Source organism: Bombina bombina, chromosome 6 (genome assembly GCF_027579735.1).
Source record: "Bombina bombina isolate aBomBom1 chromosome 6, aBomBom1.pri, whole genome shotgun sequence".
Lineage (NCBI taxonomy): Eukaryota > Metazoa > Chordata > Amphibia > Anura > Bombinatoridae > Bombina > Bombina bombina.
Window position 1 is genome coordinate 831,959,310 of NC_069504.1, and position 19,280 is coordinate 831,978,589.

General features: G+C 37.3%; 1 protein-coding gene across 1 annotated transcript in view; it reads right to left on the minus strand.

Moving 5' to 3' along the window:
* Positions 1-19,280, minus strand: part of RASSF2 (Ras association domain family member 2) — a 94,794-nt gene that overhangs the window by 62,479 nt on the left and 13,035 nt on the right. Inside the window, exons 3-4 of the mRNA XM_053718193.1 lie at positions 18,182-18,257; positions 16,822-16,973 (exon numbers count right to left, since the gene is read on the minus strand). Coding sequence (XP_053574168.1) covers positions 16,822-16,973; positions 18,182-18,257 — 228 coding nt within the window. The remainder of the gene's footprint in view (positions 1-16,821; positions 16,974-18,181; positions 18,258-19,280) is intronic.

Here is a 19,280-nt window from a genome sequence, read left to right on the forward strand (position 1 = left end):
TAATTTCCTTCATTCTCTTGGTATCCTTTGTTGAAGAAACAGCAATGCACTACTGAGAGCTAGTTAACACACTGGGTGAGCCAATAACATGAGGCATATATGTGCAGCCACCAATCAGCAGCTCCTGAGCCTACCTAGGTATTCTTTTCAACATAGGATGCAAAGAGAACAAATTAGATCATTGAAGTAAATTGGAAAGTTATTTAAAATCACATGCTCTATCTGAATCATTAAAGAAAATATTTGGATTCCATGTCCCTTTAAACACTTTGCATGGTAATTGATTTGCCTGTGTGGAAATTCTAGTATCTAAAAAAAAAATATTGCCAGATAATAAAAAGATAATACTAACTTGTTTTTGTTGTATAAAATATTTTGCTTTTTCAAGTGAGTAGATTTTTAGAAATTATAGTAATTCTGTATAGTGCAGCTGAATATAGTTTATAAAAAAACAGTTATTGTAAGAATATTGTATTAAATAGTAAATAAATATAAACATGTATTCAAAGCACAGATTAGCCTGAGATGTATTTTCAAATTTATATTAGTTGTTTAAACAATTATTTCTTCAGTATTTAATTTGTATAAATGTTTTTAGTTTCTATAAAGTACATTAGTTACCATAAAGTAAAGGGCACTGCACTTTTTGAACCTAAGTTTTCATCCTTATCTAGTTTTCTGCTGAGGATAAATAGGGACATATATAAAGCAGGCAATAAAAGAGAGGCTGTGTATAGGAGTGTTAAAGTAGCTATCTGATAGGGTCTTCACACAGGCCTTGTTTGCACACTCTCTTTTATTGCCTGTTTAATATATCTCTCCCTAATTGCCCTCAGAAGAAAAAAATATATAAAGGGGAAAACCTAGGTGCCCATTACTTTGTAAAGAAACACACAAAAAACTCAGTGAAATTGAGAAAACTATTTTTCAGAGTTAAAATATGGGAAAGGGGGTCAAAATAAAAAATGAAAGTACACTATAAAGTTGTTTTACTACATATAAACATGTTATATTACAATCTCAAACTAATTAATATCTCTTTAACATGTTTGTGTTTTTAATGCAACAGAACAACATTGTTAGATATAAATGTAAACTTGTTGCAGTCTTCTAGCCCTGAGTAATCACACATGAAGTTTGGACTAATATTAATGTCTGTGGGTGTAATATACACAGTGATTTAGTACACTATCACTATTAAGAAAATAGAGTTGCTACTAGTTTCTAGTATAATAGGACATCAATATGGTCCGCAACCATAATCATACAAATTAGTTTATCTGTGTGTGTGAGATGTGTTGTTGATATTAACATAGGGTTGTTTTAGTCAGAAATCGGCTGACTGGGTAACCCCCACGAAGTTTGCAGGCAGGACGACGCCTTTGAGCGCATAGGAAAGCCTGTGTTGAATGCTTGATAAGCAATGTTAACCCTATACGTCTAAATACACTTTTAATCACCATTCACGCTCCCCATGTTTTTTTCTGATTTTTCTGTTTTTAAATTAGTGTTGGGTTTATATCTGATATAAGGATTGGATGTGACATTCCCTATTCCTTTTACCCAACTTTAGATTAATGTTGTTGTTAACTTTCTAACTAATAAAGTGTTACATTTTAAATTCCTTACTTTTTAATCACACATGAAGAAATCTGCACAGTCTATTTTTTTAAGTGTGATTTTACTGATCCACAGTGTGATGTGAAGAACAGACTTGAAATAGTGTGTCACACTGACATATAGTGTGACTGTGACTTGATACCTCTCTGCACCAGACCTACCTCCTTCCTTACTAACCCGTGTCACTAACTGTCTTTCTCATATCTCATCTTGGATGTCCTCTCACGCTCCAAAACTGAACTCCTTATTTCTTTCATGTAATTAGCAAGAGTCCATGAGCTAGTGACGTATGGGATATACATTCCTACCAGGAGGGGCAAAGTTTCCCAAACCTCAAAATGCCTATAAATACACCCCTCACCACACCCACAAATCAGTTTTACAAACTTTGCCTCCTATGGAGGTGGTGAAGTAAGTTTGTGCTAGATTCTACGTTGATATGCGCTCCGCAGCAGGTTGGAGCCCAGGTTTTCCTCTCAGCGTGCAGTGAATGTCAAAGGGATGTGAGGAGAGTATTGCCTATTTGAATTCAATGATCTCCTTCTACGGGGTCTATTTCATAGGTTCTCTGTTATCGGTCGTAGAGATTCATCTCTTACCTCCCTTTTCAGATCGACGATATACTCATATATATACCATTACCTCTACTGATTCTCGTTTCAGTACTGGTTTGGCTTTCTACTACATGTAGATGAGTGTCCTGGGGTAAGTCTTATTTTCTGTGACACTCTAAGCTATGGTTGGGCACTTTTATATAAAGTTCTAAATATATGTATTCAAACATTTATTTGCCTTGACTCAGGATGTTCAAACATTCCTTATTTCAGACAGTCAGTTTCATATTTGGGATAATGCATATGAATAAATCAATTTTTTTCTTTTCTTAAAATTTGACTTTTTTCCCTGTGGGCTGTTAGGCTCGCGGGGGCTGAAAATGCTTCATTTTATTGCGTCATTCTTGGCGCTGACTTTTTTGGCGCAATAAAAATTTCTGTTTCCGGCATCATACGTGTCGCTGGAAGTTGCGTCATTTTTGACGTTTTTTTGCGCCAAAAGTGTCGGCGTTCCGGATGTGGCATCATTTTTGGTGCCAAAAGCATTTAAGCGCCAAATAATGTGGGTGTCTTTTTTGGCGCTAAAAAATATGGGCGTCACTATTGTCTCCACATTATTTAAGTCTCATTATTTATTGCTTCTGGTTGCTAGAAGCTTGTTCACTGGCATTTTTTCCCATTCCTGAAACTGTCATTTAAGGAATTTGATCAATTTTGCTTTATATGTTGTTTTTTCTATTACATATTGCAAGATGTCCCAGATTGACACTGAGTCAGAAGATACTTCTGGAAAAACGCTGCCTGGTGCTGGATCTACCAAAGTTAAGTGTATCTGCTGTAAGCTTATGGTATCTGTTCCTCCAGCTGTTGTTTGTAATGAATGTCATGACAAACTTGTTAATGCAGATAATATTTCCTTTAGTAATGTTACATTACCTGTTGCTGTTCCGTCAACATCTAATACTCAGAGTGTTCCTGTTAACATAAGAGATTTTGTTTCTAAATCCATTAAGAAGGCTATGTCTGTTATTCCTCCTTCTAGTAAACGTAAAAGGTCTTTTAAAACTTCTCATTTTTCAGATGAATTTTTAAATGAACATCATCATTCTGATTCTGATAATGGTTCCTCTGGTTCAGAGGATTCTGTCTCAGAGGTTGATGCTGATAAATCTTCATATTTATTCAAAATGGAATTTATTCGTTCTTTACTTAAAGAAGTTTTAATTGCATTAGAAATAGAGGATTCTGGTCCTCTTGATACTAAATCTAAGCGTTGAAATAAGGTTTTTAAATCTCCTGTAGTTATTCCAGAAGTTTTTCCTGTCCCTGATGCTATTTCTGAAGTAATCTCCAGGGAATGGAATAATTTGGGTAATTCATTTACTCCTTCTAAACGTTTTAAGCAATTATATCCTGTGCCATCTGACAGATTAGAGTTTTGGGACAAAATCCCTAAAGTTGATGGGGCTATCTCTACTCTTGCTAAACGTACTACTATTCCTACGGCAGATAGTACTTCCTTTAAGGATCCTTTAGATAGGAAGATTGAATCCTTTCTAAGAAAAGCTTACTTATGTTCAGGTAATCTTCTTAGACCTGCTATATCTTTAGCGGATGTTGCTGCAGCTTCAACTTTTTGGTTAGAAGCTTTAGCGCAACAAGTAACAGATCATAATTCTCATAGCATTGTTAATCTTCTTCAACATGCTAATAACTTTATTTGTGATGCCATCTTTGATATCATTAGAGTTGATGTCAGGTATATGTCTCTAGCTATTTTAGCTAGAAGAGCTTTATGGCTTAAAACTTGGAATGCTGATATGTCTTTTAAGTCAACTTTGCTTTCCCTTTCTTTCCAGGATAATAAATTATTTGGTTCTCAGTTGGATTCTATTATCTCAACTGTTACTGGAGGGAAAGGAACTTTTTTACCACAGCATAAAAAATCTAAAGGTAAATTTAGGTCTAATAATCGTTTTCGTTCCTTTCGTCACAATAAGGAACAAAAGCCTGATCCTTCACCACAGGAGCGGTATCAGTTTGGAAACCATCTCCAGTCTGGAATAAATCCAAGCCTTTTAGAAAACCAAAGCCAGCTCCCAAGTCCACATGAAGGTGCGGCCCTCATTCCAGCCCAGCTGGTAGGGGGCAGATTACGTTTTTTCAAAGAAATTTGGATCAATTCAATTCACAATCTTTGGATTCAGAACATTGTTTCAGAAGGGTACAGAATTGGCTTCAAGATAAGGCCTCCTGCAAAGAGATTTTTTCTTTCCCGTATCCCAGTAAATCCAGCGAAAGCTCAAGCATTTCTGAAATGTGTTTCAGATCTAGAGTTGGCTGGAGTAATTATGCCAGTTCCAGTTCTGGAACAGGGGCTGGGGTTTTATTCAAATCTCTTCATTGTACTAAAGAAGGAGAATTCCTTCAGACCAGTTCTGGATCTAAAAATATTGAATCGTTATGTAAGGATACCAACATTCAAAATGGTAACTATAAGGACTATCCTGCCTTTTGTTCAGCAAGGGCATTATATGTCCACAATAGATTTACAGGATGCATATCTGCATATTCCGATTCATCCAGATCACTATCAGTTTCTGAGATTCTCTTTCCTAGACAAGCATTACCAGTTTGTGGCTCTGCCGTTTGGCCTAGCAACAGCTCCAAGAATTTTTACAAAGGTTCTCGGTGCCCTTCTGTCTGTAATCAGAGAACAGGGTATTGTGGTATTTCCATATTTGGACGATATCTTGGTACTTGCTCAGTCTTCACATTTAGCAGAATCTCATACGAATCGACTTGTGTTGTTTCTTCAAAATCATGGTTGGAGGATCAATTTACCGAAAAGTTCATTGATTCCTCAGACAAGGGTAACCTTTTTAGGTTTCCAGATAGACTCAGTGTCCATGACTCTGTCTCTGACAGACAAGAGACGTCTAAAATTGATCTCAGCTTGTCGAAACCTTCAATCACAATCATTCCCTTCGGTAGCCTTATGCATGGAAATTCTAGGTCTTATGACTGCTGCATCGGACGCGATCCCCTTTGCTCGTTTTCACATGCGACCTCTTCAGCTCTGTATGCTGAACCAGTGGTGCAGGGATTACACAAAGATATCTCAATTAATATCTTTAAAACCGATTGTACGACACTCTTTGACGTGGTGGACAGATCACCATCGTTTAGTTCAGGGGGCTTCTTTTGTTCTTCTGACCTGGACTGTACTTTCAACAGATGCAAGTCTGACAGGTTGGGGAGCTGTTTGGGGGTCTCTGACAGCACAAGGGGTTTGGGAATCTCAGGAGGTGAGATTACCAATCAATATTTTGGAACTCCGTGCAATTTTCAGAGCTCTTCAGTCATGGCCTCTTCTAAAGAGAGAATCGTTCATTTGTTTTCAGACAGACAATGTCACAACTGTGGCATACATCAATTATCAAGGAGGGACTCACAGTCCTCTGGCTATGAAAGAAGTATCTCCAATACTGGTATGGGCGGAATCCAGCTCCTGTCTAGTTTCTGCGGTTCATATCCCAGGTATAGACAATTGGGAAGCGGATTATCTCAGTCGCCAAACGTTACATCCGGGCGAATGGTCTCTTCACCCAGAGGTATTTCTTCAGATTGTTCAAATGTGGGGACTTCCAGAAATAGATCTGATGGCTTCTCATCTAAACAAGAAACTTCCCAGGTATCTGTCCAGATCCAGGGATCCTCAGGAGGAAGCAGTGGATGCATTGTCACTTCCTTGGAAGTATCATCCTGCCTATCTCTTTCCGCCTCTAGTTCTTCTTCCAAGAGTTATCTCCAAGATTCTGAAGGAATGCTCGTTTGTTCTGCTGGTGGCTCCAGCATGGCCTCACAGGTTTTGGTATGTGGATCTTGTCCGGGTGGCCTCTTGCCAACCGTGGACTCTTCCGTTAAGACCAGACCTTCTGTCATAAGGTCCTTTTTTCCATCAGGATCTCAAATCCTTAAATTTAAAGGTATGGAGATTGAACGCTTGATTCTTAGTCAAAGAGGTTTCTCTGACTCTGTGATTAATACTATGTTACAGGCTCGTAAATTTGTATCTAGAAAGATATATTATAGAGTCTGGAAGACTTACATTTCTTGGTGTCTTTCTCATCATTTTTCCTGGCATTCTTTTAGAATTCCGAGAATTTTACAGTTTCTTCAGGATGGTTTGGATAAAGGTTTGTCTGCAAATTCCTTGAAAGGACAAATCTCTGCTCTTTCTGTTCTTTTTCACAGAAGGATTGCTAATCTTCCTGATATTCATTGTTTTTTACAAGCTTTGGTTCGTATAAAACCTGTTATTAAGTAAATTTCTCCTCCTTGGAGTTTGAATTTGGTTCTGGGGGCTCTTCAAGCTCCTCCGTTTGAACCTATGCATTCTTTGGACATTAAATTACTTTCTTGGAAAGTTTTGTTTCTTTTGGCCATCTCTTCTGCTAGAAGAGTTTCTGAATTATCTGCTCTTTCTTGTGAGTCTCCTTTTCTGATTTTTCATCAGGATAAGGCGGTGTTGCGAACTTCTTTTAAATTTTTACCTAAGGTTGTGAATTCTAACAACATTAGTAGAGAAATTGTGGTTCCTTCATTGTGTCCTAATCCTAAGAATTCTAAGGAGAGATCATTGCATTCTTTGGATGTAGTTAGAGCTTTGAAATATTATGTTGAAGCTACTAAGAAATTCCGAAAGACTTCTAGTCTATTTGTTATCTTTTCCAGTTCTAGGAAAGGTCAGAAGGCCTCTGCCATTTCTTTGGCATCTTGGTTAAAATCTTTAATTCATCATGCTTATGTCGAGTCGGGTAAAACTCTGCCTCAAATGATTACAGCTCATTCTACTAGGTCAGTTTCTACTTCCTGAGCGTTTAGGAATGAAGCTTCGGTTGATCAGATTTGCAAAGCAGCAACTTGGTCTTCTTTGCATACTTTTACTAAATTCTACCATTTTGATGTGTTTTCTTCTTCTGAAGCAGTTTTTGGTAGAAAAGTACTTCAGGCAGCTGTTTCAGTTTGATTCTTCTGCTTATAATTTCAGTTTTTTTCATTATAAGATTTAAACTTTATTTTGGGTGTGGATTATTTTCAGCGGAATTGGCTGTCTTTATTTTATCCCTCCCTCTCTAGTGACTCTTGCGTGGAAGATCCACATCTTGGGTAGTCATTATCCCATACGTCACTAGCTCATGGACTCTTTCTAATTACATGAAAGAAAACATAATTTATGTAATGATGGAATTATCAACAGTTATAGAAATTTTGGGGGTGGAGACATTGGAAGAAGGGGAAAAAACATAATTTATGTAAGAACTTACCTGATAAATTAATTTCTTTCATATTAGCAAGAGTCCATGAGGCCCACCCTTTTTGTGGTGGTTTTGATTTTTTTGTATAAAGCACAATTATTCCAATTCCTTATTTTTTATGCTTTCGCACTTTTTTCTTATCACCCCACTTCTTGGCTATGCGTTAAACTGATTTGTGGGTGTGGTGAGGGGTGTATTTATAGGCATTTTGAGGTTTGGGAAACTTTGCCCCTCCTGGTAGGAATGTATATCCCATACGTCACTAGCTCATGGACTCTTGCTAATATGAAAGAAATGAATTTATCAGGTAAGTTCTTACATAAATTATGTTTTTTCCCCTTCTTCCAATGTCTCCACCCCCAAAATTTCTATAACTGTTGATAATTCCATCATTACTCCTACCCGCATGCCCAATGTCTCGGGGTCACACTTGACTCAGATCTTCCTTCACTCCTCACATTCAGTGCTTGGCTAAAGCCTGCTGCTTCCACCTTAAAAACATCTCTAAAATTAGACATTTTCTTACACAAGATACAACTAAGATTTTAATCCACTCTCTCATCCTTTCCCTCCTCTACTATTGCAACTCCGTCCTCTCTGGTCTACCTAGCTACCGCATAGCTCCTTTACAATCCGTTATGAATGCCTCTGCCAGGCTCATCTTCCTTACTCGTCGCTCTTCATCTGCTGCACCTCTCTGCCAATACCTTCACTGGCTTCCTCTTGCCTCTAGGATTAAACACAAAATCCTCACTCTGACATTCAAAGCTCTCAACTGCACTGCTCCCCCCTACATTTCAGAACTTGCCTCTAGATACTCTCCCTCCCGTCCCCTTCGATCAGCTAAGGATCTCCTCCTCTCCTCCTCTCTTATTACTTCCTCACATTCACGTTTACAGGACTTCTCCAGACTGGCCCCCATCGTGTGGAACTCCCTGCCTCGCTCCATAAGACTCTCCCCTAGTTTTAACAGCTTCAAGTGCTCCCTAAAAACTCTACTATTCAGGGATGCTTAACCAACACTAACCTTTCCTAACTCAATTGCTTTCCCCTTGAACCCCTTAGAATGTAAGCCTATGAGCCCAGCTGTTTGCAGATCGCCTTCATAAGAGCCAACTACAACAGTGAAACTCTCGGCAGGGCCCTCTACCAACTTGATCCCTACAAAAGCTATCCTGTATACCGACTATGTTTACAGCGCTGCGGAATCTGTTGGCGCTCTACAAATACCTGATAATAATAAGAATAAATCATTTGTTAAAGAGTAGACAGGATCAGCAATGCAGTACCTAGCTAAATACATTGGGCAAGTCAATAACAGACATATATGTGCAGCCACCTTGCACCAGCTAGCTACTAGCAGTGCAATGCTGCTATTGAACCTATTCAAAAAAGGATACCAAGAGAATAAAACAAATTAGTTAATTGAAGTAAATTGGAAAGTTGTTTAAAATGGCATGTTCTATCTGAATCATTTAAGTAAAATTTTGTCTTCACCCTCCCTTTTATTTTAGCTGGTACTACATTTTAATGGATTCTTAACCATTGAGTGACCATAACTACTTTGTAACAAAAAAAAAGACATTGTGCTGGTGAGGAATACTTATAGTGAGCATATAACAGACGCTCACTTCACAGAGATTATGCAGAACTGATTTGACATAAAAAAAACATGTCATTAAAATAGCTTATCTAATTAGGATTTTGTGGTCTCTCCCCCAAATAAAGCATTAAAGGGACATAAATGTGGAAAGAAAATACTCTAAATGTGTACAGGCATTTTGTTACTGCATTGCACTATTTCTGCACAGAACTATGAGTTTTTGACCACAAACCTTTAGAAAAGTTTATCAAAATATTTTTTCTAAACAAAATATCATGGAAGTCTATGGGAATTATTGAAGAAATATAATTTGATACTTTTTTGATCAATCCTTATGTATTTAACCACTGAGAAGTCAACTCCATAGCAGTATTGCTCTACTGGGAGCTAGCTGAACACATCTGGTGAGCCAATGACAAGAGACATGTGTATAGCCACCAATCACCAGCTAGCTCCCAGTAGTGCTTTGCTGCTCTTGAGCCTACCAATGTATGCTTTTTAACAAAGGATAACAATAGAACAAAGTAAATTTGATGAATGAAGTAAATTGAAATTTCATACTTTAAATGTACCATAAAAGTTTGACTATCACATTCCTTTAATTGTCTGTATGTGTGATCTGATGGTATTCTTTTAACCCCTTTGATGAGCATGATGACTCATTGTCGTCAGGCACATTCATTCCCTAGTGCAGATGACGACTATGTATTGCCATCCAGGGGGTCCCCCTTCCAATACAAATACTGGAGACCCCCTGCACTGGAGAGGGTAAAGGAGGCTGAAAACTCCCTTCCCATCACTGCCTCTTCTTGGTAGGCAATGTGATGTCACCACTGGCACGTGTGGTGACATCACAAGGGGGTGTAGGGTACACAAAAATACTGGACAATCTGTTGTTGACTAAGCACAATGTTAGGTGGGGTCAAACAATGCCTCAGTAGTGAGAGAGGTGCGGCGCTGCTCAGTCCACGTCACACAGCAGAACAGATTGTTTTTTCCAGAATCCTGAAAGTGGGTGATAGGTCTGTGTAGGAGCGGTGCCAGCACAAAAATAGGTTTGAGCAGACCAGGATACACTGTAGAGAAGGACAGGCGGCACTCCAGGATAAAAGTTAAAAAATCATTCTTTATTCAGAAATTCTCTAAAATAACAACACTCATGTTGCAAACAAAAAGGTGGAGAAGGAGGAAACCTTACGTTTCGTACCCTGCGGCACTTAATCATAGGTATGATCTCCCTCACATGTGTGGACAATTTAAACCCTGATCTACCAATCAGGTGTTGACAGTGTAGTTACTATGTCAACCATACAAAATAAACACAAGTCCTCACAGTGTGGTATGAGTACATATATAAGAAAGAAAGAAAGAAAGAAAGAAAGAAAGAAAGAAAGAAAGAAAGAAAGAAAGAAAGAAAGAAAGAAAGAAAGAAAGAAAGAAAGAAAGAAAGAAAGAAAGAAAGAAAGAAAGAAAGAAAGAAAGAGAAAAAAAAAAAACATATAATAAAAGATATTGTTTTTTATACTGGATCTGGAAATTGGGTACTAGATTACCAAGAGGCTTAAAGGGACAGTTTACTCAAAATTTTTCTCCCCTTTAATTTGTTCCCAATGATCCACTTTACCTGCTGGAATGTATTAAATTGTTTACAAGTAGCTCCTTTACCCTTATATTGGCATTTGAAATTGTTAATTTAGCATGTGGTATCCCCACCTATTCTGAAAGTTTGTGGCCGCGCGTACCAGCTATAGATAAGCTTTGTAAACACAGCCAGCAGAAGAAATTACACTCCCAGTGTGATAAAGCAGAGATAAGGTAGTAAAATGTTGATTTTCCATTGTTCTCTCAAAGTATTGGTGATTGTTTTAAGGACAGATATAAGATAAAGAAGCAGGTATATGTGCACAATGTGATACAGTAATGAGATCTGATTATACCTACAAGCTCAACCTATTTTATTAGGCTGTGGCTTCAAAACACAAAATCAGAGCTTTATTATACACAAATAAGCCTTAAAAAGCTAATTTTCATACATTTTTTACTCTGCAGTTGGTAAAAAAAGCAATTGTAAACACATTAAGGGAAAAACTATTTTACAGTATACTGTCCCTTTAAACAAAGAATGGGATATCAGTTACTTTGTAGGGTAATACACATGACATTGTTACTGGGCCTATACCAGTAGGTTTGTATACATGAACACATTTATATTTTTGATTTATATTTATATTGGTTGTGTTCATGTGGTTCAAATTAGGTTATTAAATCTAATGTCAAGTGATAACATTACCATCCCTTTCTTTTGTAAAAAATTCCCCCTTTTAGCATTTACAATTTGAATGTTAGCATCCACATTACATGAGGGTTGACATCTAAATGGAGTACAGTGATTAAATCTGACATAGATGCTCTTTACCAGTCTAAAAGAGTTGTTAGTGTAGATGTACTTTTGACATATTTACATATTCAAAAATATATATGAGTATGATTTGAATATATATATATATGATATTTTATGTGTAATAGGCAACTATTTTTCTACAATGCAATATCAGGGATTATGCTTTTTTGAGTGCTATAATGAGTACAAATTCATCAGTCTAGGGTGTTTGTTGTTTTTTCAACCCCTGGCATTTTTTTTAAAAAAAAACCAATATCTTTTATTATATATGGGTTTTTTTTTTCTCTTTCTTTCTTTCTTTCTTTCTTTCTTTCTTTCTTTCTTTCTTTCTTTCTTTCATATGTACTCATACCACACTGTGTTTATTTTGTATGGTTGACATAGTAACTACACTGTCAACACCCGATTGGTAGATCAGGGTTTAAATTGTCCACACATGTGAGGGAGATCATACCTATGATTAAGTGCCGCAGGGTACGAAACATGTAAGGTTTCCTCCTTCTCCACCTTTTTGTTTGCAACATGAGTGTTGTTATTTTAGAGAATTTCTGAATAAAGAATGATTTTTTAACTTTTATCCTGGAGTGCCGCCTGTCCTTCTCTACATCAAACAATGCCTCCCCAAAGCTCTACCTTACCCTCACTCTTGATCCCACATGTATATTTTTTATAACTAAGAATAATTTAACTCCTTGACTGCCAGTAACATTCAAGTCAATAATTTTACCTCTTTAGCTTCCAGTAACACACATAAACAAGGGAGTTATGAAGGCTAGGCCACAGGGATGGGGGAAGGGCTTTGCAAACCCGTATCAAAGCCCCCAGGTTATTTACAAGGACAAGTGACCCCCTCACTTGAAAGATGGACGTTTCTTTCAAACGAGGAATCACATGCCCCTGTAAGTTGCAGGTAATCACCATAAAAATAGTGATTACCTGTAACAGTCTTAAAATTCACTATAACATTAGTAAGGCAGGCCTCTAACAGAACTAGAGGGTAGTCTTTCCATTCAAATGAGGGGTCACACTCCCCTGTAAGATGCAAATCATCACTCTTAAAATTAAAAGTGATGCTTAACCTGAGGGGTTTGGGGCCCAAGCAGAGCCACTATATCACCCTCCTTTTGTGTTAGAGGAACAAGTGATCCCTCATTTGAAAGACGAGTGTCTGCCCTTTCATATGAGGGGTCACTTGTTCAAGTGTCATAAACAAGGGGGAGATACGGCTCCGTTAGAGACGCCCTCCCCTTCAGGGAAATAGTACCTACATACTGTATATATATATATATATATATATATATATATATATATATATACACACACACACATACGTATACAAACAGAGGCAAATGTTTTGATATCTCATTAGTAGGTTTTTGGTATAGGCAATTATTAGTGGCCCTTCTGTTTATAATTGTGTGCTCTCCCCCTGTATATTATTCCTGGACATGCTGTTGTTCAGCAGTTGATGGGTTACAAAGGGCCTGGTAAACAGATGACTTTCATGTGTCTGAGGCTGTGAATATTTCTCTTTGTTATGCTTGGAATTGGCATATGAGATCCAGAAGTTTCTGCACTTTGCCAAACTGAAAATAATCTTTACAGACTATACAAATCTCATAACTGGCCTGAATTCACTTGCTATGAACTTCTCACTGGCAAACAAAGTGGTGTTGCTATTCCAGGATAAAACCAGTGGAATAGCTCATCTTATTGTCCAGCTCCAGCTGCATTCATATTTGTTTTAGTTAACCCTGTTACTGCCAACAATAATTTTTTTTACCATATGACAACTCATATATGATACCTCCCTCCCAATTTCTTGGAGGCTTTCTGGGAAAGGAAGGCGAGAGTACTCTGTGGGAGTGACCAAAATGGGAGGGGTGTGGTTTCAGGCAAGACATGTGTAAACATGTGTGATGGAGGTAGAGTCAGGTCATGTCATGAGCAGAGTCAGATCAACCCCCAAAAGCAGAGCCATTTGACTTGGCTGGAGGGAAAGCACGCAGGCCTCCAAACCCGTAACAAAGATCTGTGACAGGGAGGCCTCTTATATAAAAATGCCTAAATTATTTTTGAGAACGACATATGGGTCTATTGTATTCCATAAAAAAAGCAAATTGTCTCAAATTGGGTTTTGTATGGTTTTCATATTCAAAGCAAATTCAGTTAATTAGAAAATCTTTATAAAGCTTGGTTTCTGTGTGGTTTTCCCCATTAACTTTGCCAATAGTTTATAGAGAAAACAAGAGCAATGTTCTGATCCAAAAGTAAACACTTTATTGAAGCAATACTGTAAACACTGCTGCCATCTAGTGATCAAAAGTGTATAACATTGTTACAAAATGATAGTACTCTAGATAAGGACACATTCTTGAGTCTACTTAGATATGATCTTCAACAAAGGATCCTAAGAGGATGAAGTAAATTTAATAATAGAAGTACATTTGGAATTTTTATTTTTAAGTTGTTTGCTCTATCATAAAAGTTTAATTTCATTTTTGGTGTCCCTTTATAAGCCACTAAACTATTTATAGCCAAAAATAAAATTTTAAGAGCCACGGGCTATGACTGTGCCACACCTGTTGATATATATAATTTGCGTATGGTTATAGGCAGCGGAATTCAGCTATTTTTTGGCGCCGGATTTATTTGTGCAAAAGTGCAATCACAAAGATCTGTGCAAATCCTGATATTTGTGTGTTGCAGTTTTACATGAATAAATCCAGTACACAAAATAGCTGAATGCCGCTGCCTAAATAAACGAATGCTGAATGCGAATATTTGCCCATGGCCTGGTATGTAATGCAGAAGAGTACTGGCAGACTGTTGCCTGGAAGACAATCAGACTCAAACTTGAAAGAAAAGTGATCTAATATGAGAATACTCTCTATCAGGTACATCCAAGCCAATGACCAGTATCCACAAGGCAATGCATTGTGACTCTAAACTAAGAGGCTAAAAAGATGTACTGCAAATCATGCCATGCAATGTACAGTAACAGTAACTTAAAGGGACATGATACCCAAATGTTGAAGCAATTGAAATTGATGCAGCATAGCTGTAAAAAGCTGACTAGAAAGAGCTGTAAAAAGCTGACTAGAAAATATCACCTGAACATCTCCTATGTAAAAAGGAAGCTATTTTACCTCAAAATATCCTCAGTAGCTACATCCCACTCTAAAGGGATTTAAAACAACTAATCAGGATGCTAGTCCCAGGACTTGCTAGGGAGCGAGCTTCTGGGATGCACAGTCATGTTATTTTCCTATACAGTTTAAGGAAGTTTACTATGAAATCTCACAAGATTTCAGTGAAATCTCATGAGATCACAGTAAAGCAAAGTGCACTGATGAAGCTGATGGGTTGCTGTTTCTTTTTTCAACATGCTGCCAAGTAGCTGAAGGACAGCTATTCACAGAGCTCTTACAATTATGAGTTGAAGACATTTTGAGGTAGAATATCTTCCTTTTTTATATAGAGATGTTTAGGTGATATTTCCGTGGCAGCTTTTTTCAGTTTTGCTGCATCACTTTCAAGTGATTTAGCATATGGATATCATGTCACAAAAGTAACTTGTAGATAATTACTAGTAAAGGGACATTAAAGGAACATGAAACACATTTTTTTTTTCATGATTGAGACAGAGCATGCGATTTTAAACAACTTTCCAATTTACTCCTATTATCAATTTTGTTTCGTTCTCTTGGTATTCTTTAATGAAGACGATACCTAGGTAGGCTCAGGAGCAGCTTACTGGTGGCTGCACATATATGCCTCATGTTATTGGCCCACCCAATTCATTCAGCTATCTCCCAGTAGTGCATTGCTGCTTCTTCAACAAATGATACCAAGAGAATGAAGCAAATTTAGGTTTCATGTCCCTTCAAAAAGTTTGACGTTGTAATATAAAAAGTTTATTTATTTGTAGCGTAAAAAAAACTTTGAGATATACTTTCATTATTTATTTTGCCCACCTTTTCTGAAATGTAATTCTTATAATTGTGAGCTTTCCAATTCCTGTTAAAAGTGTAAATGCCGACTCCAGACTAAACACTGTTACAATCCACAAAGTCGTTGGTTGAACATTCAAGTGACCAGTTTATAAATGCTCCTATTTGTCCTCAGCAGAGAAGAAAACCTTTTTCATTACAACATGGCAGTACACATTGCTTTCTGGATACTTACACTTTACATTTATTTCTTCAATATTTAAAGGGACATGAAAACCAACTTTTTTCTTTCATGTTTCAGATAGAACATGCGATTTTAAACAACGTTCTAATGTATTTCTATAATTAAAAATGAAATTAAATTATAATTAAAGTTTCTTTGTTCTCTTGGTATTCTTTATTGAAAAAGCAGGGAGGTGAACTCAGGAGCGTGCACATGTTTGGAGCACTATATGGCAGCAGTTTTGCAAGAATGCTATCCATTTGCAAGAGCACTAGATGGCAGCATTATTTCCTACCATGGGAACAAAGGAAATTTAAAGGGACAGTCTAGTCCAAAATAAACGTTCATGATTCAGATAGAGAATGTAATTTTAAACAATTTTGTAATTTACTTTTATCACCAATTTTGATTTGTTCTCTTGGTATTCTTAGTTGAACGCTAAACCTAGGAGGGTCATATGCTAATTTCTAAGCCTTTAAAGGCCGCCTCTTCTCTCAGGGCATTTTGACAGTTTTTCACCACTAGAGGGTGTTAGTTCATGTGTTTCATATAGATAACACAGTGCTCACACACGTGGAGTTCCAGGGAGCCAGCTCTGATTGGCTAAAATGGATGTCTGTCAAAAGAACTGAAATAAGGGGGCAATTTGCAGAGGCTTAGATACAAGGTAATCACAGAGGTAAAAAGTGTATTTATATAACTGTGTTGGTTATGCAAAACTGGGGAATGGGTAACAAAGGGATTATCTATCTTTTTAACAATAACAAATGCTGGTGTAGACTGTCCCTTTAATAATAGAAGTATATTGAAAACTTAATTGTGTGCTCTGTCTGATTCACAGAAGAACATTTTTGGGTTTCATATCCTTTCAAACAACTAATATAATTTATTAAAAATACATCTGCATATTATCAGGCTAATATTGGCATTAAATACAACATTCTGTCTAGTATTCTAATCTGTAATGTCCCTTTAAAAGATCATTTAACCCTCAGCTAGTATATTCAGTATACAGACCACTTTAGTTTAATATAGAGAAATGTATATTTTTACAGCAATATTATAACAAGCAGAGCTGGGCTACTTTTCACAGAGCAAACATATCTGTCCCTGGTCATTGTAAAGCTTTGCAGTAATATTACTGACCGTTGGGTAAGCAGGTTACATCCCGAATGCCAGGATGTGGAGGAGGGAGGAGGACGGACCCGCTCATTGTCATCCTGCATCTGAAGGCGTATTGGACGTCTTAGACCCCAGAAGATGTTCAGTAGCCCCTCCACAATCAGTTCCCCCTCTTCCTGTACAGAATAGATACAATTTAGCTTCAAAGGAAAAAGCAACTTGCAAGAAAGACTGCAGTATATTCATGTGGTATTTCATATAATGATACTATAATATTATAGTACTCAACTGGACAGTGCAGTATTTTAAAAGCAATACAAAAATAATGCATACTTAAATGTCCCATTTTGTAATGTTCCCCTGAGTCTCAGCTGCATTGAAAGGTCTTCGATGCCTCTATGCATCACAAATATGGCCCGGGTAGACGTAACACTGAGAATGTATAACTCTATGGGGCCGATTTATCATCTTCGGACGTACATGATCTGCTGTAGGGGATCATGTCCGCCCTACATCGATAAATGCATACTTCCTTGTGAAATGCTTGTGCAATACCGCCCCCTGCACATTCGCAGAAACAGGTGTATTTGGGTCGATTGACTCTTTGATAAATCGACCCCTATGTATTGGCAGTCAAGGAGGGTAAAAATCACTGTCTATATGTTACCAGCAGTTATGGGGGTGTTAAAGCACTACTTTGTGAGCTATATCAGGGGTGGAACTACCATTGGTGCAGGTGCACCAGGACCCAAAACAGCCAGTCTATACATAGGCATATGCAGAATGTCCACAATCCTAATGTAGGGGAGCCTTTTATTAGTGCATGTTGCAGTTCCATCCATTTATCTATCTATCTATCTATTGATCGATCTATCAAATCATTCAACAGAGCAGCATTATTACTATTGCTTACTAAGTTACCTTTGGGGGCCCAAAAATAATCTGCACCAGGGCCCTCTGTTGAGTAGCTCCGCTACTGACCTATATGTATCCTCTTGAGCAATGTGCTTTTACTGGCAACCAAAGGGGTATAAAAATCCTGTCCTAAATGTACTCCTGTCAGTCAAGAGGGGTTAAATCGCTGCTGTGTGTGTTACTAACAGCCAGAGGTAAACTAATTTATTAGTGTGTGGCAGCCAAATGAGATAATAATCACTATTCTCTTGTGAAGAATATATATGATGGGGTTAAGGGAGTGGCGTAGGTAGGAGCTTTGGGAAGGGTCTGTAGATGACCCTAACACCCATGTCCAGTAACCTGCAGATCATCCAGTATTTTTTTTGATGGACAGTTAAAAGCTCCTACTAAAATATACATTATACTGTTCTTCCTAAATGGAATAGATCACTACTATTACAGGTTTAGTATTGTACTCAATTGTTACCTCTCTGTTCCTGAGCTGTAGGTTCTGACCCTCATAATACAGATTATAATTCTTCAGGTGGGAAAGTAGATCATTCCTGCAAGCAGTAAGATAGTTTTCATTACATGTCATCACTAAATGTTACATACTGTACATTATTACACATAAATACAACATGCTGTGCCCTGTTAGTCATTTAAATGTAAGAAGCAAGTTTAGTTAAAGGGATATAAAACAGTTTGTTTCAGTGCTGTAATAAAAAAGCTCACTGGCTGAAAGGAACACTATAGATCCTACTGGGCATATGCAAGATTTCATAGTTGCATTTTGTGATTGGCTGATGACTGTCACATGATACAGGAAGAAGGAAAATTGAACTAAATTTGAAATTTGTCAGAAAAAAATGCTTTTGCATTGTCTTTTTATTATGAATTTGTTGATTATGCAAATATACTGTATGTAATGGTCCTTTAAGCATATACAAGTACCTTTTAATATGAACATCATTCCTTTTAGTACTTGTACATTTAAAGGGGCAGTCTACACCAGAATTTGTATTGTTTAAAAATATAGATAATCCTTTTATTACCCATTCCCCAGTTTTGCATAACCAACACTGTTATAGAAATACACTTTTTACCTCTGTAATTACCTTGTATCTAAGCCTCTGCACACTGCCCCCTAATCTGTTATTGTGACAGATTTGCATTTTAGCCAATCTGTGCTGGTTCCTAGGTAACTCCACGGGCATGAACACAATGTTATCTATATGGCACACGTGAACTAATGCCCTCTAGCTGTGAAAAGCTGTCAAAATGCCCAGAGATGAGAGGTGGCATTCAAGGGTTTAGAAATTAGCATATAACCCTACCTAGGTATAGCTTTCAACTAAGAATAACAAAGCAAATTTGATGATAAAAGTAAATTGGATAGATGTTTAAAATTGTGTATCCTACCTGAATCCTAAAAGTTTAATTTTGGCTTCACTGTTCCTTTAAATACTGATAATGTATGTTATTCTGTTTTTCTGTTGTATCGCCCCAGTGAACAGCATCACAAAATCTTTTAATATGTGAAAAAAAGAACTGAGAGCATTAAAGGCGGAAAAAAGCTGTCTGTG